General features: G+C 42.0%; 1 protein-coding gene across 1 annotated transcript; it reads right to left on the bottom strand.

Moving 5' to 3' along the window:
* Positions 1–573: 573 nt before the first annotated feature.
* On the bottom strand, positions 574–18,089 carry LOC117346287 (vomeronasal type-2 receptor 26-like). Its single transcript, XM_033915688.1, has 4 exons — positions 17,643–18,089; positions 14,588–14,815; positions 4,014–4,140; positions 574–1,460 (listed from the first exon to the last, which is right to left on the bottom strand). Exons 1-4 carry the CDS (start codon positions 18,087–18,089, stop codon positions 574–576), a joined length of 1,689 nt encoding a protein of 562 aa, XP_033771579.1.
* Positions 18,090–22,836: the final 4,747 nt, after the last annotated feature.

The raw sequence follows: 22,836 nt of genomic DNA, 5'->3' as shown, positions 1-22,836 counted from the left end.
ATCAGAGTATTAAGCTGTTAACCGGTGTGGAGGGGCGCGTGAGACCTATGATTAAAAACCTGTCCTGCTGAATGATCATTAGAGAATCGATATTCTTGATGGTGCAGGCTTCTGAGGTCTTCCCCTCCTATTCAAGAGAAAAAATTTTAAAAAATTCTCAAAAATTTAAAAATTTAAGAATTGTTCAAAAGTATCTAGACAATTGCATTTGGAACCTGTGTAAAGTTTGTTTATAATAAAATAATGAAATTTGGTATGACCTCAACCAATGATAAAGTTTCTAGGTATAAAAAGGACATTTACCTTTGACATGTCCAATAACTGATGCCTATAACAAAATTAAATTAATCCATCTTTTGCACAAATATTAATAATTTAGGGGTCCTTTTATCAAGCTGTGGTAGGGGTTTAACGCGCGTAATACCGCATGTTAAACCACCTGCCGAGCTAGCCGCTAACGCCTGCATTGAGCAGGCATTAGTTTTTTATCCGCTCGCGGGGGTTAGCACATGACGAAATGTCCGATGCACTAACCCCGCTAGCGCGGCTTGATAAAAGGACCCCTTAATTTTTTCATAGGCATTTTCTACTGTTCCTTTCAGGTCTCAGCAGAATAATATAGCACTTAGGGAAAAAGATGCAGCCCAAGAGTCCAGCACTAGAGGCCAGGACAGCAAATACTTCAACCGCTACCATATATTTGCCCTTGGTGCTCAAATATGTTGGGATGAAAGAGATCCAGACATTGCAAAACACCAGCATGCTGAAAGTGATGTACTTGGCCTCATTGAACCTGTCAGGTAGATTCCTTGCTAGGAAAGCTACGATGAAGCTGATGCCAGCCAAGAAGCCCAGGTAACCCAGAACACAGTAAAATGCAACTATTGAACCTTCATTACATTCACTTACTATTGTTCCAATTTCTGATCTCATATTAAGATATGGGAATGGGGGAGCAATGAACAACCAGGCAAAACACACAGCAGTTTGAATAAAGGAACAGGAAAGGACTATAGAAACTGAGATCCTGGTACCCATCCACTTCCGGAGCTTGCTTCCAGGCTTGGTGGCATGAAAGGCCAGGACTACAGTGATTGTCTTTGCCAATATGGAGGAGAGAGCGATGGAGAATATGATCCCAAAGGCAGTCTGTCGGAGAATACAAGTCAATTTATCAGGATGGCAAATGAATAGCAAAGAGCAGAGGAAACAGAGCATGAGGGAGATGAGGAGAATGTAACTGAGTTCCCGGTTGTTGGCTTTGACTATCGGGGTATCTTTGTAATGAATGAAGATCCCCAAAATAATAGTATTAATGAGAAATAAGAAAAGACAGATGAAAGTCAACGTTAACCCCACAGGTTCTTCATAAGATAGGAATGTTATCACTTTTGGGATGCAGGAATCTCTCTTCTTATTGGGCCATTGTTCCTCTGGGCATTTTGTACAGGTGTCCATATCTGACAATGAAAAAATATTCTCCTATTATGTCATAAATAGCATCAGTTATATGACAGCAAATGAACACTTTTTATTATAAAAACATGTTTCAAAATGATAGACCATAGAAACATTAAACAAGTAACAATGAGCTAACTGCAAATATAATCATCTGAGAACTACTTACATTTGAAATGCATTGAAGACAAAGCCCCTCAATGCATAAATAAAAATGCTCAAACCAGAAAATGATTGCAATAACGTTGGAACAAAGGTAAAGGAGCCCAAAAATGTATTTATTTGAAGGATTTATATTCCACGCAAACAGTAAGTTTCTAAGTGCATTACAGTTCTACATATATCATTTAAGATAAGAAAGAACATAATTTTCAGCGGTAACAAGTATAGGTGGGATGAAATATATAAGGATACAATCATGTTAGAGACAAGACAAGGTGCATTTAGCTAATTTCAACTCTCAGGTTTAGGTTCTAGCTCTATAGCCTAAGGGGATCATAATCAAAAAAGAAAAATGTCTAAAAAGTGGCCTAAATGGGTACTTGGATGATCAAAAAGCCTGACTGTCCAAGCACCCATAACCAAAGCTGGTTTTAGAAATATCTAAAACCTTCTTAGGCCTTTCCCCTGCCTCTAAACGCATAGAGCAGAAAGAAGCATTTTTAGAGGAGGGGAATGGGCGGGAGGTGGGCCGACCTAGACAAAGGCATACAGCAGGTATAACCAAAAGTTTAGGCAGGTTGCCTATTCGGCACTTATATGTTTTGACTTAGACCAAGTCAAAACAGGTATAAGTGCCGAAAAAGGGGCTGCTGAGCTGATGGCGGGTGCTGCGATCTGCTCAGCAGCCCAGCAACCTACCCACCCCCCACCGCAACCATAGTGGCAGGAAAGATGGCTCATCTCCCCTGCCGCGATTCCCCCCAACAAGATCGGGCAGGAGGGAGTTCAATCCCTCCTGCCCTGATGCAGCCCCGCGATTGGCTGGGGCAGAAGGGAGCCCAAGCCCTCCTGCCCGGGAGACCTCTCTGACATATCAGGGCAGGAGGGAGCTCAAGCCCTCCTTCCCTTCTGAAACCCCACCCGCCCGACCCAATCAGGGCAGAAGGTGGCCCGCGCCCTCCTGTCCCACCGAAACCCCCTACCCCCACTCCCACTAAGATATGGGCAGGAGTGATCCCAGGCCCTCCTGCCTTCGATGCACCCCCCCATGATCGGCCCCCCGAACCCCCGATCGGCCCACCGACCCAAGAGAACCCCATGCAACACCACCCCCCTTCCTGACACCCCCTTACCTTAAAACAAGTTGGACGGATGGACAGGTCCCAAGCCCGTATGTCCGGCAGGTCCACCATCCTCAGAATGGCAGGCATTAGGGCCTGATTGACCCAGGCGCCTCAAGGCCTGCCCACAGGAGGGGCCTTAGGCATTTGGGCCAACCGGAATTGGCCCAGATGCCTTAGGCCCCTCCTGTGGGTGAGGCCTTAGGCACATGGGCTCAACCCAGCTCATGAAAGATTGGACGCACAAATGGCAGTTTAGATTACATTAGATCTTCCATGCTTCCTTTCATCATGCAAGTTTGTTCTACCATTTTTTCCAAGTTGTATCATATTATATTAGCCATACTTTGTAATACTGTGTTTACTGTACTTTGTTTTGCCAAACTATGCTCACCATGGTGTCTCACCATACCATATTTTGTCATATTATGTTTCTACCATGCCTTGTTAACTATATTTTGCCATTTTGTCAGACAATGTTTACCATGCTATGTTTGAGATTGTGGCAAAGTAGTTGCAGCTACAGCCTTTGTACCCTGAGGTTGTGGGTTCAAACCCATGCTGCTCATTGTAACACTGGATGTGTCACCTGATCCCCCATTGCCTAAGGTACATTAGATAGATTGTGAGCCCACAAGGACAGACAGGGAAAATGCTTGAGTTCCTCAATAAATTCATGTAAACCATTCTGAGATCCCTTGGAAGAACAGTATAGAAAATTAAATAATAACATAAAGACAGTACTGGGTGGACTTCTACAGTCAATGGTCCAGAAATATCAAAGAAAAATATGCAATTTATTTTAATCATAAATTTATAATGCATTTAATTATTTGGCAGACTGTTCAGGTCTTTATCTGCAGTCATTTACTATGTATGTATGTTTTACAAAAATTTCTTACATCTTACACAATAGCAGTGTGATTAGTTTTGCAAGTGGTAGAATAGACATAGGGTATTCCACTAGGGCATTTGAAAACCCATTTTACATAGACCACTGAGATTGCAAGTGAGGTGTCCAGATCAGGACCTTCTCAATTTTGGTTAAATTTTTAAGAAATTAAGAGTAGCCCATTCTCATGGTGGCCCATGTCTTAATAACAGACTATGGACTTTTCCTCCAGGAATTTGTCCAAACCTTTCTTAAAACCAGGCAGGAATGAAAATCTATTTACTGGTCTATGTTGGATCTTCAATGATGACTGAATATAAGCCTGATAGTAAATAAAAAGTGCCCAAGATCATGACACATTATAACATAAAATTGCTCACCAGTGTGGATGGAGACCTCTCCCTCTGGACAGGGGATGCATTCATAGCAGCAGATGGGCTTTCCTTCTCTGGCTAATTTTCTGAACCCAGTAAGGCAACTCGGGCAACATGTGGACTGTGGAGGTTTCTAAGGATTAAAAAATAAAATCTGAATTACAGAGAAGGTGGTATTCACCCAAATCTCTGACTTCATGGAAAATACTAATGTTCTTCATCCAAACCAAGCAGGTTTCTGTAAACATCACTCTACAGAATTTTCACTTATAGGCTTGACTACCAATATTATCTACCATCTGGACCACCATAAATCAGTCATGCTTATGTCTTTGGACTTATCATCAGCATTTGACACAATACTGTAGACCATCGTTTATTAATTCAGCATCTTCAAGAAATAGGCATTTCTGATCAAGTTTTAGATTGGTTCATCTCATATTTCAAAGAACGTTCATCCAGTTTCTTTCAATGGCTCTTCCTCAGATATGTTTCTAAATGAATTTGGCATTCCACAAGGCTCAATACTCTCCCCACTTCTATTCAACATTTTCCTGGTCCCATTAATTACCCTAGAGCAGTCCATTGGTTTTTCTGTTTTTGCATATGCTGATGATATTCATTTCGCCCACCCAATTAATCTTGACAAACCAGATGACATTTCAATTTTCAATCAAAAATTAGAGAAAATAAGTAATTGGCTCTATTCCAACATGTTTTTTTCCCTTTATTTATTTATACTATTACATTGTTAAACAACAATTTAACTAGAAATAAACAATTGAAATAAGAAACAAATAAAACAAATTATGAAATAATTCCACATTAATAACCAAATCAAAGTCCACAATATGGGGGAGAGAGAATCCATCACCTCCAAGGGAAGTTGGTTTTTAGGAATAATTCAAAATTAAATCACATTACCGAGTACAATTGGATTCTTAACTAATTGCCTGGTTGAGAGACTCCATGGAAGCCTCTGAAGGTCTTCCAGCTGCTTTACCCTCAAGAAAAAAGTTCAACTGATCAGGTTCATAAAATATATATCTAATACCCTGAGAGGTAATGCAGCATTTACAAGGAAAACGTAACTGAAAAGTTGCTCCCAAACTCAAAGTTAACTGACAAAAAAACAGGAATTTCTTCCGTCTGGCTTGCATCCATTTTGAAACATCAGGAAACATTGAAATTTTGAATCCATGAAATTCCACATTATCAGTCCTGTAGAATAGACAAAGAATTCCCTCCTTATCCTGAAGAAAAATGAAGGTTACCAATAAGGTAGCTCTAGATAATATTTCTTCTTGTTCAGATGTTTCCAACATACCAGTGAGATCCAAATCTCCTGGTGCTGTTCTTTTGTCTTTATCCTCTTTAGGAATATTCAAGTAATACAACTTTTGTAATGGTGGCATATTATTTTCAGTAAATTTCAATATTGATTTTAAGAAAGAATGAAATAAATCTCTTGGTGTTTGAAATTTGGAGACAGGAAAGTTTAAAATTCGAAGGTTTAAATTTCTATTTGCATTCTCCAGATTTTCCATTTTCCTAAAAAACAGACACTTTTCCTTCATTTGTAAATTAGTGGAAATCTTCACTTCTACCATCAATTTTTCTAAGTTGTCTATTCTATTGGACTGCTTTTGGAATTACTCTATTCCAACATGTTATCGCTGAACATTAACAAAATAAAATCTATAGTTTTCCCTATTAGGGACGGCTTAGCTTTACCCTCGCCTATTGGATTTAAGTCCATCCCAATTCAGTCTGTCCGGACCATTAAGCTACTTGGGGTCACTTTCGATGGGAAATTTATCTTTTCATGATCATATTAGCTCTGTTGTTCAGAAATGTTTCTACCGTCTTCATATGATATGCTCTCTTGCCAAGTTGCTTGACAATTCTTCATTAAATACCCTTATCCATTCTTTAGTTATCTCTTGTCTGAACTATAGTAATGCCCTATATAAAGGAATTACCAAGAAAGAAATTAGGCAATTACAAAGAGTCCAAAATACTGCTATAAAAATCATTTTCAATGCAAGGAAATTCGATCACGTCATGCCTCTTCTGTTTAAAGCAGATTGGCTTCCTATTAAACATCGTATCATTTGCAAGATCATGTTGTTGATATTCAAAACTAGAGTAGCAGGCCAGCCTGAATTTATTAACAGACTTTTGATTCTTCATTCCTCTCAGTGTTCTCTTCGATCTTCTAATCAAAATCTCAATCCCTTCACTAAGGCACATCAATATCATGAGAACCAACATTTTTTTCTGTCACTGCCCCTTCACTTTGGAACTTGTCTCCGAACCGCATAAGAGAGATCACATCCATACATAACTTCAAATCCAGTTTAAAAACATTTCTTTTTAAAGGCGCTTTTGAAGCATGATCGTCCTTTTCAGGATGTTTTAAGCCTACACTAGTCCAGCCATTCTGGCTGACCTCTGCGTTTTCCCTTCCCTCCCTTCCTTCCATTTTTTTTTCCTTTTTTTGTTCTTTCCTTTACATTTTTTGTAGTCCTTCCCTCTTCCTCCTTTGCCAATTAGTCAAGGTCCTTTTTGTATGTCTCAATTTTACGTTTTTTGTCCTTGGTTGTGTTCTTTTCCCCATTTGATGCTTTCATGTAATTGTTATAATTTTTGGAGAATCGCTTTGAATACTGATAAGGTAGAATATCAAATTTTAATAAACTTGAGAAAATCCTGGAGTGTTACTTTTTTGCCTAAGCCTGAGTAGGTTTTACACAATAAGTTTTATTCTTAACAAGCTACTCAGCAGAATATAGGGATGAATATGAGCTACGTTTTGATATGAAATAAAGATAAAATGAAATAAGTTTGACTTGAAATCAGTCATTCAGGTTGTTTGGGGAATATCTTGAGCAATGTTCCTGTGCAGGTCACCCTTAATAGTTTGAACTGGTTGTTGGTCTCCAGATGAAGAGTGATAAGCTGGGTTACTTTGGAGACAAAGTTGGAACTGGTTGCAGTTCTTGGTTTCACTGAAGAAAAAGCCAAAAGGGAACCTTTACAATGGAAACACCAGAGCAAACAAAAGAGTCATAAGGCAGAGATGTCTACAGCCAAAGTCATAAGAACATAAGAATAGCCTTACTGAGTCAGACCAATGGTCCATCAAGCACAGTAGCCCGTTCTCATGGTGGCTAATCCAGGTCACTAGTACATTGCCATAACTCAAAGAGTAGCAACATTTCATGCTACCGATCCAAGGTAAGCAGAGCCTTCCCCCATGTCTTAATAACAGACTATGGATCAACCAAAATAGGCTTTATTGATAGCAGCAAATGTATTTGCCACAGCAATTGATGACAGCAAACGTAGACTCAACACTGGCAGTGTTTCAGATAAAATAGCCTTTGTCAAGAGTCTATTTTGTAACAGTCTTATTATAAAACATCAACAAATGGTGAAAACGCTGAAAATGTTGAACAAAGATAAACAGGTGGAGGGGCATAATCGAAAGGGACATCTAAGTCCATTTACATCCATCTCGCAAGTCATCCAAAGTTAAAAAGAGCTTAAGACACATTTTCGAAAGATACGTCCAAATTTTTTTGTTTCGAAAATCATCTAATTATATGTCCTGCCGATCTGATCGTCCAAGCTACTAAATCGTCCATCTTTATACCACATTTTCGTCCAACTTTCCGTCCAAGTCCAAAACGCCTAGAACAAACCCTGTTGGACGTGGGAGGGGTCTGCAAAGTGATGGACTGCACACCCAGACATGCCACCTAAACAGTGGGGTACCTTACAGGGTATTGCTGTGAACTTCACAAAAAGGGTGCCATGGCTTCTCCTTCCTAAAGCTCCCTTATAAGTTACGGTGAGCCCTCAAACCACCTCCAAAATCCCCTAGATCCACTTATCTACCACCCCAATAGCCCTTATGGCTGCAGGAGCCACGTATATGCCAGTATAAAAGGGTTTTGGGGGTGTATAGGGGAGTGCACATGTTTCAATATCAATGCAGTGATTACAGGGGCTTATGGGCATGGGTCCCTAACCCACACCCAAGACAGTTTAAGATGCCTCTGTGCAGCATGACTAGGCTTTCCTATGCCAGGTGATGGTCTTTAGGCAGAATTTTAAAGTTATGATTAAAATTTTTATGGGTGTGGGGGGGTTGGTGATCATTGGGGTAATGTGTGGGGGTCTGTTTTATGTGTTTGCAGTGCTTTTCTGGTGTCTTTAGGTGGGTTTTTGTCCATCTAGGCTGTTATAAAACTTTCGGTTATACATGCTGTACAACTAAGTCTAAGCTGGCCCACGTCCCGCCCTCGACACACCTCCCGAAACGCTTTGGTCATTCAGCGGCACTAGGAAGGCCTAGGTCATTTAGAATTACATCCAAAACCCGTTTTTATTATCGGCACTTGGACGTTTTTGAGAAATGTTCGTCCAAGTGCCAACTTATGCCGGTTTTTGGATGTTTTTCTCTTTCGATTATGAGCCCCCTAGTGATCAAAAGTGTGTACTTGTATCTTCAGTGATTTGTTGTTTTTTTTTACTTTGGCACCTAGATTTGCTGTCATCAATAAAGACTGTTTTAGTTGATCTGGACTTTGGCTGTGGACATCTCTGCCTTATAGTTCTTTTGTTTGCTCTGCAGGTAACACGTATGTCTCTATAAGATCAGATATTTAGTCACCCAATGGAAAATTTTACATTGGGGTGACTGTCCACTTAGAGAAGTCAGCTTGTCTGGTCTTAAAACTGAAGGGTTCCCAAAAGGGAGTCCTTTTACAAAGGCGCACTAAGCGTTTTAGCATACGCTAAATCTACGTGCATGCTGAATGCTAACGTGTGCATATTAGTCTATGGACGTGTTAGTATTTAGCATGTGCGTAGATTTAGCGTGCACTAAAATAGCTAACGCACCTATGTAAAAGGACCCCTTGGTGTTCTTATATCAGTTCTCAAAGATATTCAAACAGATTTTGCAGTCAGATGATTGCAACTATGTGAAACCCTTCTCTGAAATTGGATTGTACAATGATGAAGATGAAGATGTAAGAGATGGATTAGCCCATCACTGCTTCAAATGTACCGTGTTTCCCAAAAAATAAGATCTTGTCGCTGGCAGCAGCACTTCCCCCCGCCCCCCCCCCGTTGTGCACTCTCCCACCCCCCACTGACCCGTCCATCTCTGCCTCCCATCTGAACCCTGAACGCGAGACAGAAATACCTGGTAACAAACGGCAGTGTCAGCAGCACAGGCTTCATCGTGGCCTTCTCACACCCAGTATTCCTCTGCCGCCTCACTGATGATGTCATCAGCAATGCAGCAGAGGAAAGCCCGGGCGTAAGGAGGCCACACTGCAGCTTGTGCTGCTGATGCTGCCATTTGTTATCAGGTATTTCGGTCTCGTGGTCGGGGTTCAGATGGGAGGGAGAGATGGAGCGAGAGAGGAGGTGGGGCCGTTGGACGATGGGGATAAGAAGGGAGTGATTAAGGAGGATAAAGAGGTAGCTGAGAGGTTGAACACGTTCTTCTCGTCGGTTTTCACGAGAGAAGACACATCTAACATACCGGATTCAGAGGAGCTCATAAGTGGGGAACAGGCTGAAAAATTGGAACACATAGAGGTAAGTAAGGAGGATGTCCTCAAACAGATAGACAGGTTAAAATGCGGCAAATCGCCGGGCCCAGACGGGATCCACCCAAGGGTTCTGAAGGAACTAAAACAAGAAATAGCGGGCACAATCCAGCATGTTTGCAACCTATCCTTGAAAACTGGAGAGGTACCAGAGGACTGGAAACTGGCGAATGTCACACCTATCTTCAAGAAGGGATCGAGGGGTGACCCCGGCAACTACAGGCCGGTGAGCCTGACTTCAATTATAGGGAAGATGGTGGAAGCTATGATCAAGGATGGTATTTGAGAGCACATCGAGAGAAATGGCCTACTGAGAACAAGCCAGCACGGATTCTGTAAGGGAAGGTCATGCTTAACGAACCTTTTGTACTTCTTTGAGGGAATAAGCAGTCGGGTGGACAATGGGGAACCCATAGACATCATTTACCTCGATTTTCAAAAGGCTTTCGACAAGGTGCCACATGAAAGGCTGCTTAGGAAGCTGTGGAACCACGGGGTGGGAGGGGATGTGCACAGATGGATTAAGCACTGGTTGTCGGGTAGACTGCAGAGGGTCGGAGTAAAGGGACAATATTCTGACTGGCGGGGAGTCACGAGCGGTGTGCCACAGGGATCAGTGCTGGGGCCGTCACTCTTCAACATATTTATGAATGACCTGGAAAAGGAGGCAAAGTGCGAGGTTATAAAATTTGCAGACGATACCAAACTGTGCGGCAGAGTTAGATCCAGGGAGGAGTGTGAGGACCTGCAAAGGGACCTGGACAAGCTGGAAGACTGGGCAAACAAATGGCAAATGCGCTTTAATGTGGAAAAATGCAAGGTCATGCATATAGGGAAAAAGAACCCGTTGTTCAACTACAAATTGGGGGGGGGCATTGCTGGGAGACAGCAGTCTAGAGAGAGACTTGGGTGTGCTGGTGGATGCATCACTGAAGCCATCTGCGCAGTGCGCAGCAGCCTCGAAAAAAGCCAACAGGATGCTGGGCATCATAAAGAGGGGCATAACAACCAGGACGCGGGAAGTCATCATGCCATTGTATCGAGCGATGGTGCGTCCACATCTGGAATACTGCGTTCAGTATTGGTCGCCACACCTCAAGAAGGACATGGCGGTACTTGAGAGAGTCCAAAGGAGAGCAACGAAACTGGTAAAAGGGCTGGAACACTGCCCATACGCCGAGAGGTTGGATAGGCTGGGGCCCTTCTCTCTGGAAAAGAGGAGGCTCAGGGGAGATATGATAGAGACCTTCAAGATCATGAGGGGCATAGAGAGGGTGGATAGGGACAGATTCTTCAGACTGAAGGGGACAACAGGTACGAGGGGGCATTCGGAGAAACTGAAGGGAGATAGGTTCAAAACAAATGCAAGGAAGTTTTTTTTCACCCAAAGGGTCGTGGACACTTGGAATGCGCTACCGAAGGAAGTGATCAGGCAGAGTACAGTACAGGGATTCAAACAGGGATTGGACGGATTCCTGAGGGATAAAGGGATCGTGGGATACTGAGAGAGGTGCTGGGATGTAATACAAGTATAGAAAGCTAACCAGGTAATAAGTATGGAAACCCAACCAAGTCGTGAATGTGCAAGACCGGAGGGTTAGGACTTCGATGGGAAGATAGGACTTCAATGGGAAACCAAGGTGGCAAGGGGGCCCCTTCTGGTTATTCAGACAGGTCGTGACCTGTTTGGGCCGCCGCGGGAGCGGACTGCTGGGCAGGATGGACCTATGGTCTGACCCGGCGGAGGCACTGCTTATGTTCTTATGTTCTTATGAAAGGGTCAATGAGGAGGATGAGGGGAGGGGGGTGCCCTGAGGCAGTGATGGGATGGAAGGGATAGAAAGATGCTGCATGGGGGATGGGAGGAAGGGAGGGATAGAAGCTTCAAGGGTTCTGATGCACAAGGGATTGGAGGGAGAGATAGAAGCTGCAAGGGTTCTACTGCACAGGTGGATGTGAGGGAGAGAGAAAGAAAAGGGGAGTAAAGATGCTGCACTTGTGGGGAGAGAAAGGAAATAGGAAAAATTGGGGTGGAGGAAAGGAAGGGAGAAATGATCATTGTACATTAAAAAAATAAGACCTACCCTGAAAATAAGACCTAATGCCTTTTTTGGGCCCAAAATTATTATAAGCCAGTGTCTAATTTTTGGGAAAACACGGTAGATCATCATGACAATGATGATGATGATGATGGTGACAGAAATTCCCTTAATCAACATCTGTAGACCCAGTCAAAAGACATTGGTAACATTGCAGCCTGGCCTGATTTGAAGGAATGTTTTACTCAGACTGAGCAATCCACTTCCTGCCTATTCAGTTCTTGAACATCTTTTAACCATGCTGGTTTAATAATGATTCACAAACACACTTGTATGAGTGAAAGTCCTTTACAAAATTTACTTTTACTAAAGTAAAATGGATGGTAGAGCGATAAAGTTATGGATAAAAATATTAACAGTAAATGCATTAATTGTAGTTGCAGTACTTTTACTTTTTACTCAAAAAGTATTATATTAAACAATTATTGTTTTCACTTTGGCAAAACAATGGCCAATCAGGGACTTCCTTAGGCTACTCCCTCATTGGCTCAGGTGCCTCAGGACCCACCCAAGGGAGGAGCCCAAGGCACCTGAGCCAATCAGGGCCTTAGGCCCATCCCCATGCATCACACGATGAACTCTCTTTATACTAGTCTAATATATTCCTAGTATCTTAATAAGGTTTGATTAATTAATCAGTTCAATAGTAAGATGGAGCCAGTAATCCATCAACAAGAGTGGTGCTATCCACTCTTTTGCACTGTGTCACATGTATGATTTTCTCCCAGTTGGCGATAAGTTATATGTGTATGCTTGCTGCAAAGAACTCATAGCTCTCAGAGAATGAGTATGTTCTCTTCATGTTAGAGTAGCAGACTTGGAGGAGCTGAGGGAGACAGAGAAGTACATAGAAGAGACCTATAGTGATATTGTAGAGAAGTTTCACCTTTAGTCTGGTAGCCTCTATGCTGCCTTGGAGGAAAGAGGTCTCCTAGTAGGAGAGCATCACCCTGGTGAAGTAGGAAATAATCCTGTAGCTAAGTCCTGTCCACCAGGGGAGGCAATATCCTCTCGCACCAAGGATGTGTCTCCAGGGACTTCTGGCAAATACTGAGAGAAAGCTTTTGGAGTGTGACAGGATGAGGTTCCTGTCACAAGCCAGCAGAGGGAGCCTGAACAGTGGTGTGTGGAGCTCATTTGCATAAGATCTTGTAATGGGTGCTGGTAGCTATCCATTTACCTGGAGTGACGTAAGGTGCTGAAAAGGACAGTTCTAGAGCAGTGAGCTGGGAAGAACAAGAATTCCATCATGAGCCTGGGTGACCCTCGGGAGGAGGAAAGCTGGCTTTGACCTAATTCCCAGGAAGCTCTCAATACCAGTACTGACCAGTGCTGACAGGAGATCCTGTGCAGTAGAGGAAATGTCCAGTGCTTACAAGTGCTGAGAGGGGGCAAGGTACAGCAGAAATGCAGAGAAAGAGAAAAAGAGACCCTGCCCTCTACTAACCTACCTGTTAGAGCTTGGAGTGATTGGAGGACACTCAAGCATGATGACCAGCAGAGAGAGAGAGAGCATCTGACAGACTAGGAGAGTTCTCAGCAAAAGAGTGCCTGAGGGACTAGTCCTCAGAGAATGGCCAGTGACCAGAGAGTCTGATGAATGACCAGTGTACCAGTGAAGTCCTGGCTGACTGGCTGGTGGAATTGACCAGTGAGGAAGCCTGATGGTGATCAGCTGAGGAGTGAAGTAGCTGGAGGGACCAGTAGAGTTTGGGGGTGACCAGCAGTGTACCCCAGACTTGATGACTGGAGTAGGGACCAATGAAAAGCATCCAAGACTGGTGGATGCCCAAAAGGCTAGGGAACAAGGGACCAGCAGTGGCCCCACAAAGACTGAAGGGGACTGGGGGGTGACTGGAGGAGCCAGTGGCAACCGGCAGAGAGATCAGTAAATAGTACTGGGAGCTGTAAGAGGACCCCACAGGAAGCAGCCTGATAACCTATAGAGGTAGCCTGAGAGTGAGTGACAGGTAGTGGTGACCAGAGGGATTGTGTTGTCTTGCATGGGGACTATGTGGAAAGTGATACGTTCAATGTGACTTCTATTAAAGCCATCAAATGTGTTTTACCTTTACTTTTGATTTACCTTCATACTTTGACAAAGTATTTTGAACAACACTGCCGAGGTATCAGAATAGGACTTTTAGGTGATGTCACTGTAGCCTACTTTTCTACTTCCAAAACTGATAATGGATATGACATGATGACATTTTAATGGAGTAAAATTTATTTTGCCCTCACCTTTGGTTGCTTACTATATAAGGACCTTGTTTCTTTCATCATTAAGCTAATACCTATTCCCAATGAGAATTTCATTCATGTACACTTGGTATTTTTTGGTTAAAACTGCTTGCCTTGCCAAATGAATATATTTTGGCCATTTATGTAATCATGTAACAGAAATTTATCTTGATATCTGAAGGATGCACATGGAATCTAATCAATTAACATTTAATTGGCAATAGTTATGAGTTATAGCTTGGTTATGCCCTATTCTATAAAATGGGCCCTTAACTTTTATAACTTGAAACTCAAAAGAAGATAAATCCATGGAAGGGGCATGAGTGGATCAGGGAATTCCCAAAATTTAGGCACTACTTTATATAATACTTAAACTTTTGTACCATTAGTTAGGTGCAAGGATTTACCACAGGTTTTGGCAGGCAGAAGTCCTCACACCCAAAGTTGGGCATGAGAATTTACTCAAAGCATTATTCTATAAAGGGTGCAAATATGCTGGTTTAGGCTGGATCTTTCTGGTGTCTAATGTTGAGTGTCATTTACTGAATCTCTTTCAACGTGTGCGTGGTTCAGGGTTTTCCATCTTCGTTTTATATCATTTAAATCTGACCTCGGTGAGTGAGCTCTCCCACATGATCATTTCCTCATAGATCATAAATTCTTTCCCTGGTGGAGCATAAGGGTTATAATTTCCAACAATTTCATTCCTCCTTGTACCATCAGGTAGGTAGATTGTGTTCACAATATTATATCCAATGGCAAGATCACCATTCTCATCCCAAAAGATTTCCTCATCTAGAACGTTCTTAAAGTGGAGGTTCTTCAGGTTATGATGAAGCTAATAGGAGAAACAATTTTATTAGTGAAGCTAACTGCAGAGTTACACCTATCTTCAAGCACATATGATCTGCTTTGATTTTACAGATATGCTTTCATTTTCAGTCAGCATTAGTAGAGTGGAGTTTATTGTTGAAGTTTGTAAAAATGACTTTCTAACCAATAATTCTGTTTCCATATATGAAGAAACATTTCAGGTAACATCAGTTAAATTGGTGAATATATACCAGCAGCTCAACAGCACTGAAGTCCTGAAGGCATCAAAAAGTAATAATTATGGAATCCAATTCAGGCATTCTTGAATAAGGGCAGTTGTGAACTGAATTAGGTGGTCAATGTTTTATAAACTAAAGGGGAACAATAAACTTACCCCCTCTTTTACAAAGCGATTTAGCATTCATTAATTAATTGAATTAGCGTGTGCTTAACTTCAATGCGCCCATTATAGTCTATGGATGCGTTAGCGTTTAGCGTGTGCTAAATTGGCTACCGCACCTTAGTAAAAGGACCCGTTAATGTATACCTCCATTCCATATCACCCACTATGATGAAATCATTACTCATCAGTCATCAAGGATCCCAATAACAGACCCACCAAACTGCCAAAGTAGACTAGAATGAACATATGAGCAATGGTGCTTGCTTAAGAACAAAGCATGGCAGTCTACAACTCAGCAAGCCAGAGACTGTGTTTGTCTCCAAGACTGGTGATCTCTTTCACATCATGATCTCAGCATGATGACAATTGCTAAGATAAGGAGTTCTTGCCGGTTCAACATGATAAGAGAAGAGGATCAATGGGCTAGATTCACTAAGCAAACCAATTGTATACCAATCGGTTTGCGACCCCTTTGCGACCCAATTTTACTCCAGCCTGATTCACTTATCTCTCTGCCAATCCGAATCTAATCCGTGCATGCAAATAGGAACAGCATGCAAAGTATGCAGGGACGCGATTCACAAAACAAATTTCCCGATCCAACTGGGCTGGCCGATCAACCCAAGAAGTGAGTGCTGGGGACCAGTCGCAAATGTCCTTTCCGACTCTCCAGCTCCGTTGAAGCCCTGCTCTCTGCCCTGCTCTCTGCATGCCCTGCTCTCTGCTGCCCCAAATCTCACCTGATTGCCATCCTGCTCTTCCCTGAATCACTGCCCGAATCTCTCCTGCCCTTCCCCGCACAGCGAGCCCGTGAGTTTAACCTATGGATTTAAAATGGGTTAAAACCTTGGGCTCGGTGGGCTAAAAAGTAAAGTTTAAAAAAAAAGTTGCAGCTTTGACGGGTCTTAGATGCATGTGCAGACCATCTACAGATGATCTGCGCATGTGTCGGGATTGCACACTAGCAATCCATGCCAGCAGATGGGGGCATTCCTCTGATCGCCCCCATTTGAATATTAGTTGTTGCAGAATCCATTGGACCTGCCCGGATCGGACACAGATCGGTCACGATTGGGCAGGTTAGTGAATCTAGCCCTAAGGCTAGAATTCTTGCAACATTGACTGGAAAAAAACATTAGAAGAGAGACAGGGGCAGAATCTTGCAAGATGTCATTGAAAGATTTGCAATGAAGAAATACTGAAATAGTAGTCTAGGAACTGATCTTGCCACACAGGAAGGTCAGAAACACAAACAGGTAGTGCCTTGTCATTTACGACAGCCTGCTAGCAACGCGAGCAATGAAAATAGACCACCATCTCTCAAACATACTGACAACTACGTCCGACTACAAAATATTCCGAAGGGAAATTTAAACCCTGCTATTCAGAAAATTTATCAAGGAACACTAAAACATTTCCTTATTGTTCCCAATCCTGTAATTTTCCAAGCAATCGCTCAACCATGTAATTAGCATCGTTTCCTGTAACCTTTTCTGGAAATGTCCAGTTATCTTCTTCTTTAATCCGCCTAGAACTGCAAGGTATAAGTGGAATAGAAGTCACTAATGTAATGTAATTTAGATTTGAAAAGGGATTTGGGGTATTGGGGATGGGGGAGAGAAAGGACTGAGGACTTCTAGAGCTCATAAGTAGGTCTATGCAGGTCAGAACAAGGATAAGAGATTGGAAAGTAAACAAGGATATGGAGGGGGAATGATAGGTATGGCTAGGAATGATAGGAAGTCAAAGAGGTGGTGTCAAAGGGGGTGGAAACTAGGAGCATGAATAAGGACATTTGCTAGATCACAAGTGCCTTTTTCTTGTAGTTGTAACTTCTCTTCCACCACACCTACCACATTTTAAGGGAGGTAAGGGTCATGTCACAGTATTCAGTGGAGGTTCCAAGGCTGATAGATCACACAGTAGCATATTCAGAAAAATCTGCCTTAATAGTGGTCAAATTTGAAGTTGTTTTGTCACATGCCATAAGTGACACAGCTCAGTCTACCTCTTCTATGGAAAAGGACCAGTGGTAGAGGAATAGAAGACTGAATGTGTCGAGAAAAGGAGTCAACAGTTAAGGAGGAGATGTTAGCGTTTAGCGCGTGGCTAGCGCATGCTAAAACGCTTAGCGTGTCTTTATAAAAGGACCCCTAAGCTCCCATATTGAAAAATGTCTCATAAATAATGAATAATATCTCAAAAACTGCCAATAAGTTATATGTAAAAACAATAAAAGTATAAATAAAAAATATAAATGAGGTTCTTGATGTAAAGCAAACCAAACAAACTGGAAACTGGAACACAAGGCTTAAAATATAGAAATTATAAAAGATTTGTTGTTTATATGGCATTTTTTATTGGAGTTTAATCTGCTTTTAATGTCAGTGCACACTAATATACCATTACTCCTTTCTGAAAATAACATTCTTCTAACATAGGATATTACCTTCCATGGGAAAAAATCTATAAATCTCTCACTTTCTCCACCCCATTTGGTGTTATCTAATGTAGAAGTGACCATGTCGTGCAGTGCATGTGCCAGGGCATACACAGCATTGTATACATTATAACTGTCCCCAGAGTTTATGACATCACAGTGTATGAGGTAAGAGGATGTTTCATTATTACTGCAGGTTCTTTGAATGCTCTCGGGGCACTGGTCATTACACAGGTCCTTCCACCACATCTCTAAGAAAGAATCATTTGGAAACACAACAGGATTCACCTCACGGACAAATTTGTGAAAACTTGGAATATTCTTTTTTGCCACAGTGAAAGCAAAGTAATTTCTCCTATCAGTTTGGTACAAAGGCATGAAAAAGAATGATTCAGCTGTGATGATCCAAACCTTTCCTGATACTTCCCAAATGATTGTTTGTTTTATAAACTCCATGTAGCTTCTATTACAATACAAAATAATCACTTTAGTTGAAGATGTTTGGACAGTATGATAGGTTTTATACAAATTTTGATGCCCTAAAGAACCAAAATGTTTGATGGTTTCTATGAATTCAATACAACCGCCGTTCTGCTCAATCCCTTTTCTCAGGATCTGCACAGCCCTCAGACTGTTTTCATCATTGCATACAATGATACCGACCCAGGTCCAGCCAAAATGCTTCAATAATTTGACTATCCCAGCACAGAGGTACAGCTCACTGGGGACAGTCCGGTAGAAATAAGGAAATTGAACTTTGTCACTCATGATCATATTTCCTGAGGTGTAACTGATCTGCTGAAAATAACAGACTTAATTCATTACCACCTTAGTTAGGAAAAGATCACATTTCTTTCACATATCAAATATTAAGTGCATCATTCTACTGTAAAGAGAAAAAGAGAAAAAAGCATGAGATGTTAAAGCCAAATGGTACATGGTAGCAAAAGAGCTTTATTGAGATTTCATGGAGAGCAAAGATATTAAAAATAAATTTCCCCTTCCCCATGTGACCTCAGATGCTGCTACCAATGAAATTCTGAAATACAATCCCACCTTGGGACCTTCCTACATCCTCTCAAGTTTCACATTTATTGATTCCTTACAAGACCGGACAATCCTCTGTTGTTATTTTGTCCTGCAGCTTTTGCAACTCAAGATTACCACATACTTTGAGAGTGGGTTGTTGTTTTATATATTATTATTATTATTTTATTTATATATGAACAAAACCACTGTGAAGGATATGATGTTCAAGATGCAGGCTTTATTAAAACTACAGTCCAATAATTCACATGAAGAAATACCTAGGACCCAAAGCATTGGGGACTATGGACCCAACACGGTCCGTGTTTCGACAAAACTGTCTTCCTCAGGGGTTCCTGAAGGTCCTGATATGAAAACTCATGGATCAAAGACTAAAAACGATCATGAGAAATCCTCAAAGCCATTCTCAACTGCACAGATGTTTACTAAGGATCGTTTTTAGTCTTTGATGCATGAGTTTTTGTATCAGGACCTTCAAGAACCCCTGAGGAAAACAGTTTTGTCAAAACATGGACCCTGTTGAGTCCATAGTCCCTAATGCTTTGGGTCCTAGGTATTTCTTCATGTGAATTATTGGACTGTACTTTTAATAAAGCCTGCATTTTGAACATCATCTCCTCCACAGTGTTCTTGTTCTTGTCAGACTTCCGGGTCTGTGGAATGTCAAGGGTCAACTTTTTGTTTGTATTTATTTATATACCACTTATATCCTCACGTGATTTTATATTCAGGTAATTTATCATATTTCCCTATCTGTCCCGGTGGGCTCAAACTCTATTTAGTTCTGGGGGAAGAGCAAGCTATACAGGAAGGACGGACTCCACCTCAGCAGAGACAGAACAAGGCTACTTGAAAGCAACATCAAGAGAGAAGTTGAGTAGTTTTTAAACTAGGAAGAAGGGGAAAGCCGACATTTGACCAAGAAAGAGAGTCGATGGTTCGGGAACCAGTATACCCGGAGGATACCATGCAAGAAGATAAAGTTTCAAGTTTTATTAATTTTAATATACCGACCATCGACGTGCATCTAGCCAGTTTACAATACTAAAAAAAATAAAAGGTTAAAATAATTATTATTGGTGGAGGAAAGAGTGAACATTAAGAAGATAAATTACTAATACGAACATAAGCTTGAGGGTAAAAGGGAAGGGGGGAATCGATAATTACATTATTAAAAACAAAATTAAGGAAAAGAAAAAAGCAAGGAGGGGAGGATATGACATCAGGAGCGGGTATCGCTTCTTAAAAGCGGTTAGTGTTAAATTTTTTATTTTTTTTTTTGCTAGCTGTTGAAGAGGAAATATTTAAATACTGTGGTATGCGTCTTGAAATAAGAACGTTTTCAGTTTAATTTTGAATTTGTCAAGAGAATTTTCAAAGTGAAGTTGAGGTAGCATGGCATTCCATAAGGTTGGAGTGACAATGGAAAAGTTAGTTTTTCTAGTGTAGTAGAATTCTTTGATGGAAGGGATGGGCAATAAATTCTGATAAGCTGATCTAAGGGTCCGGGAAGGACAAAAAGGGATGATGAGTTTATCAAGAAAAGATGGGAGATGCGAAAGTTTGATTTTGAAGACCAGCATTAAGGTTTTATAAGTGATACAGTGAGTAATGGTAGCCAATGGGCTTCTTTCAGAAAAGGAGTAACATGATCATATTTTCCTACCTTGTGAATAAGTTTGATTGTTGTATTTTGGATGAGCTACAAATGACGTAATTCTTTTTGGATAATTCCATTATATAGAGAATTACAGTAATCTAAATGAGAGATGACCAATGAGTGAACGAGGGTTGTGATAGCATTAGTTTCAAGAATTGAAGTTAAGGAACAGATAAGCTGAAGCTTGTAGAAGCAGGTTTTTATGACGGAGCTTATCTGGTCATCAAAGTTTAAATCTTTTTCTATAGTTACTCTGAGCAGTTTTATTTTTGATTCCATTTTTACTGGGCAAGATTTAATAGAGATTTGTCCTTTTATCATTTCATTGTTTCTGATCGGGAAGAGTATACCACAGGATTTATTGATGTTAAGGGAAAGTTTATTTATGTGGAGCCAATCACTGATTTTGTCCAGTTTGGTATTAATTTCTTATATTTCGCTAATATTTGAAGAATTAACAGGGTGGAGATGTTGAATGTCGTCTGCATATACAAAAATAGTAAAGCCAATGGACTGAGCTAGGGTGAGAAGAGGGGCAATGAAAATATTAAATAGTAAAGGAGAAAGAATAGAGCCTCGAGGGACGCTGTAAGTTTGAACAATAGGCGATGAGGTTTTCTCTTGCAAGTGAACTTTAAAGTTACGGTCGTTGAAATAGGAGATAAACCATGAGAAGGCTGAACCTCTGATACCGCAGTTCCTTAGACGATCAATAAGAAGATGGTGATCGACAGTGTCGAAGGCAGCGGACATGTCTAGAGAGATAAGAAGTAGAGAATGACACGGTGGTTGTTACCCGTGGCTAGCTGCGAGTAGCAGCGGGTAACCCGCCAAAACGGGGAAAGAAAAATAGTGGTCACTGTGGGGACAGGGACAAGGCCATTCACCGCTCCGTGGAGGCAATCAAGGATCGAGTGGTCCAGCAGCTCCCACCCACCCGATCGCAGCGTTTTGCCATCTCCCTCCCTCTACCTCACCTTAAATGCAGAGTTTGCCTGCTTTCTTTTTCGCCCAGCCGCACGCTTTCAAAAAGCTGCGCATGCGTGGCTGCTCCAGTTGTTCAATCTTCTCCTCTGCTGCAACTTCCTGTTTCCGTTTGCGTCAGAGCAGAAGATTGAACAACTGAGCAGCCGCGCGTGCGCGGCTTTTTGAACGCGTACGGCTGGGCAAAAAGAAAACCAGCAAACTCTGCATCTAAGGTGAGGTGGAGGGAGGGAGCTGACGGAATGCTGCAATCGGGTGGGAGGGGGCTGCTGGACAGCATGATTGCATGTGTTCCCAGCTCACACTAGGAAGGAGGGAGTGAAAGGGAAAGAGATTCTTGGCCAAGGGGATGAAGAGGGAGAGAAAGAAACCCAAAGCAGGAAAGAAAGGGGAGGGCAGGCAGGTGAGCTAGATGCAGGAAGCAGCAGGGGGGGGGAAGAAAGAGGGAAATAAGCTAGATGGGGTTGAAGAGAAGAGACACATTGGTGAGGAAGAGGAAGAGAGGGGAAATCTGGACACAGGAAAGTAACAGAAACAGAGGGGAAATTATGTGCATGGGGGCATAGGGACAGAGACATAAAGGGGACATACATGCCATGGGGATGGTATATAGACACAGGGGGAGCAATGCCAGATACATAAGGGAGATATTAGAAATGGGGAAAATAGGAACACAGAAGCGAGATTGTTTGGGGACCGAGCTCGCAGGCTCCAGCGGCTTGCACAAATTACATTGTAACGTGCCACGAAAGTAAGAGGGAGGGAGGGAGGTAGATAGATAGGCCGCGCGAGAGGAGCTGAAGGGTGGTAGAAAGGAACTGATGGTGAAGGAGAGAGGGAAGGGTGGTGGTGGAAAGGAATAGAACAGACATTGAAGGAGGGTGGAGAGGAACAGACCCTGAAGGGAAATGTGGAAGACAGAGTAAGGAGAAGACGCTGGAAGGAAGAAGACAGATGCCAGACTATGGGGGAGCGGAGGGAAGAAGATGGGTGCCAAACCAATTGGGGGGATGAAGGGAGAGGCACAGTAACAGAGCAAATGGAAGATGCAGAGAGAAGACACACAGTGGATGGAAGGAATTGAATTAGAAGATGAGGAAAGCAGAAACCAGACAACAAAGGTAGAAAAAACAATTATATTTATTTTCTTTTTCTTTTTCGCTTTAGGATAAAGTAGTATATTAGTTGTGTTGATAAAAATTTATAAACAAAGCCCTGCCAGCTGAACATCTTTCTCTAGTTCAGCAGCCAGAACTTTGATTTATAAGGAAAGAATAAGCTAAATATTGCAGTACTGAGGTTTATATGGATGCTGCGGGAATGGTGACAGGGCAGTGAATGGGATGGCAGTGACGGTGACGGGGCGATGAAGGGGATGGCGGTGACAGTGACAGGGCGGTGAAGGGAATGGTGGTGATGGGGCAGTGAAGGGGAAGGTGGGCCGTGGACAGGGCAATGACGGGGACAGATTTTTTCCCCGTGTCATTCTCTAATAAGAAGGACAGATTTTCG

This window comes from Geotrypetes seraphini, chromosome 12, assembly GCF_902459505.1.
Source record: "Geotrypetes seraphini chromosome 12, aGeoSer1.1, whole genome shotgun sequence".
NCBI lineage: Eukaryota > Metazoa > Chordata > Amphibia > Gymnophiona > Dermophiidae > Geotrypetes > Geotrypetes seraphini.
The sequence above is the reverse complement of the archived record's forward strand: the minus strand, read 5'-3'. Positions and strand labels throughout refer to the sequence as shown.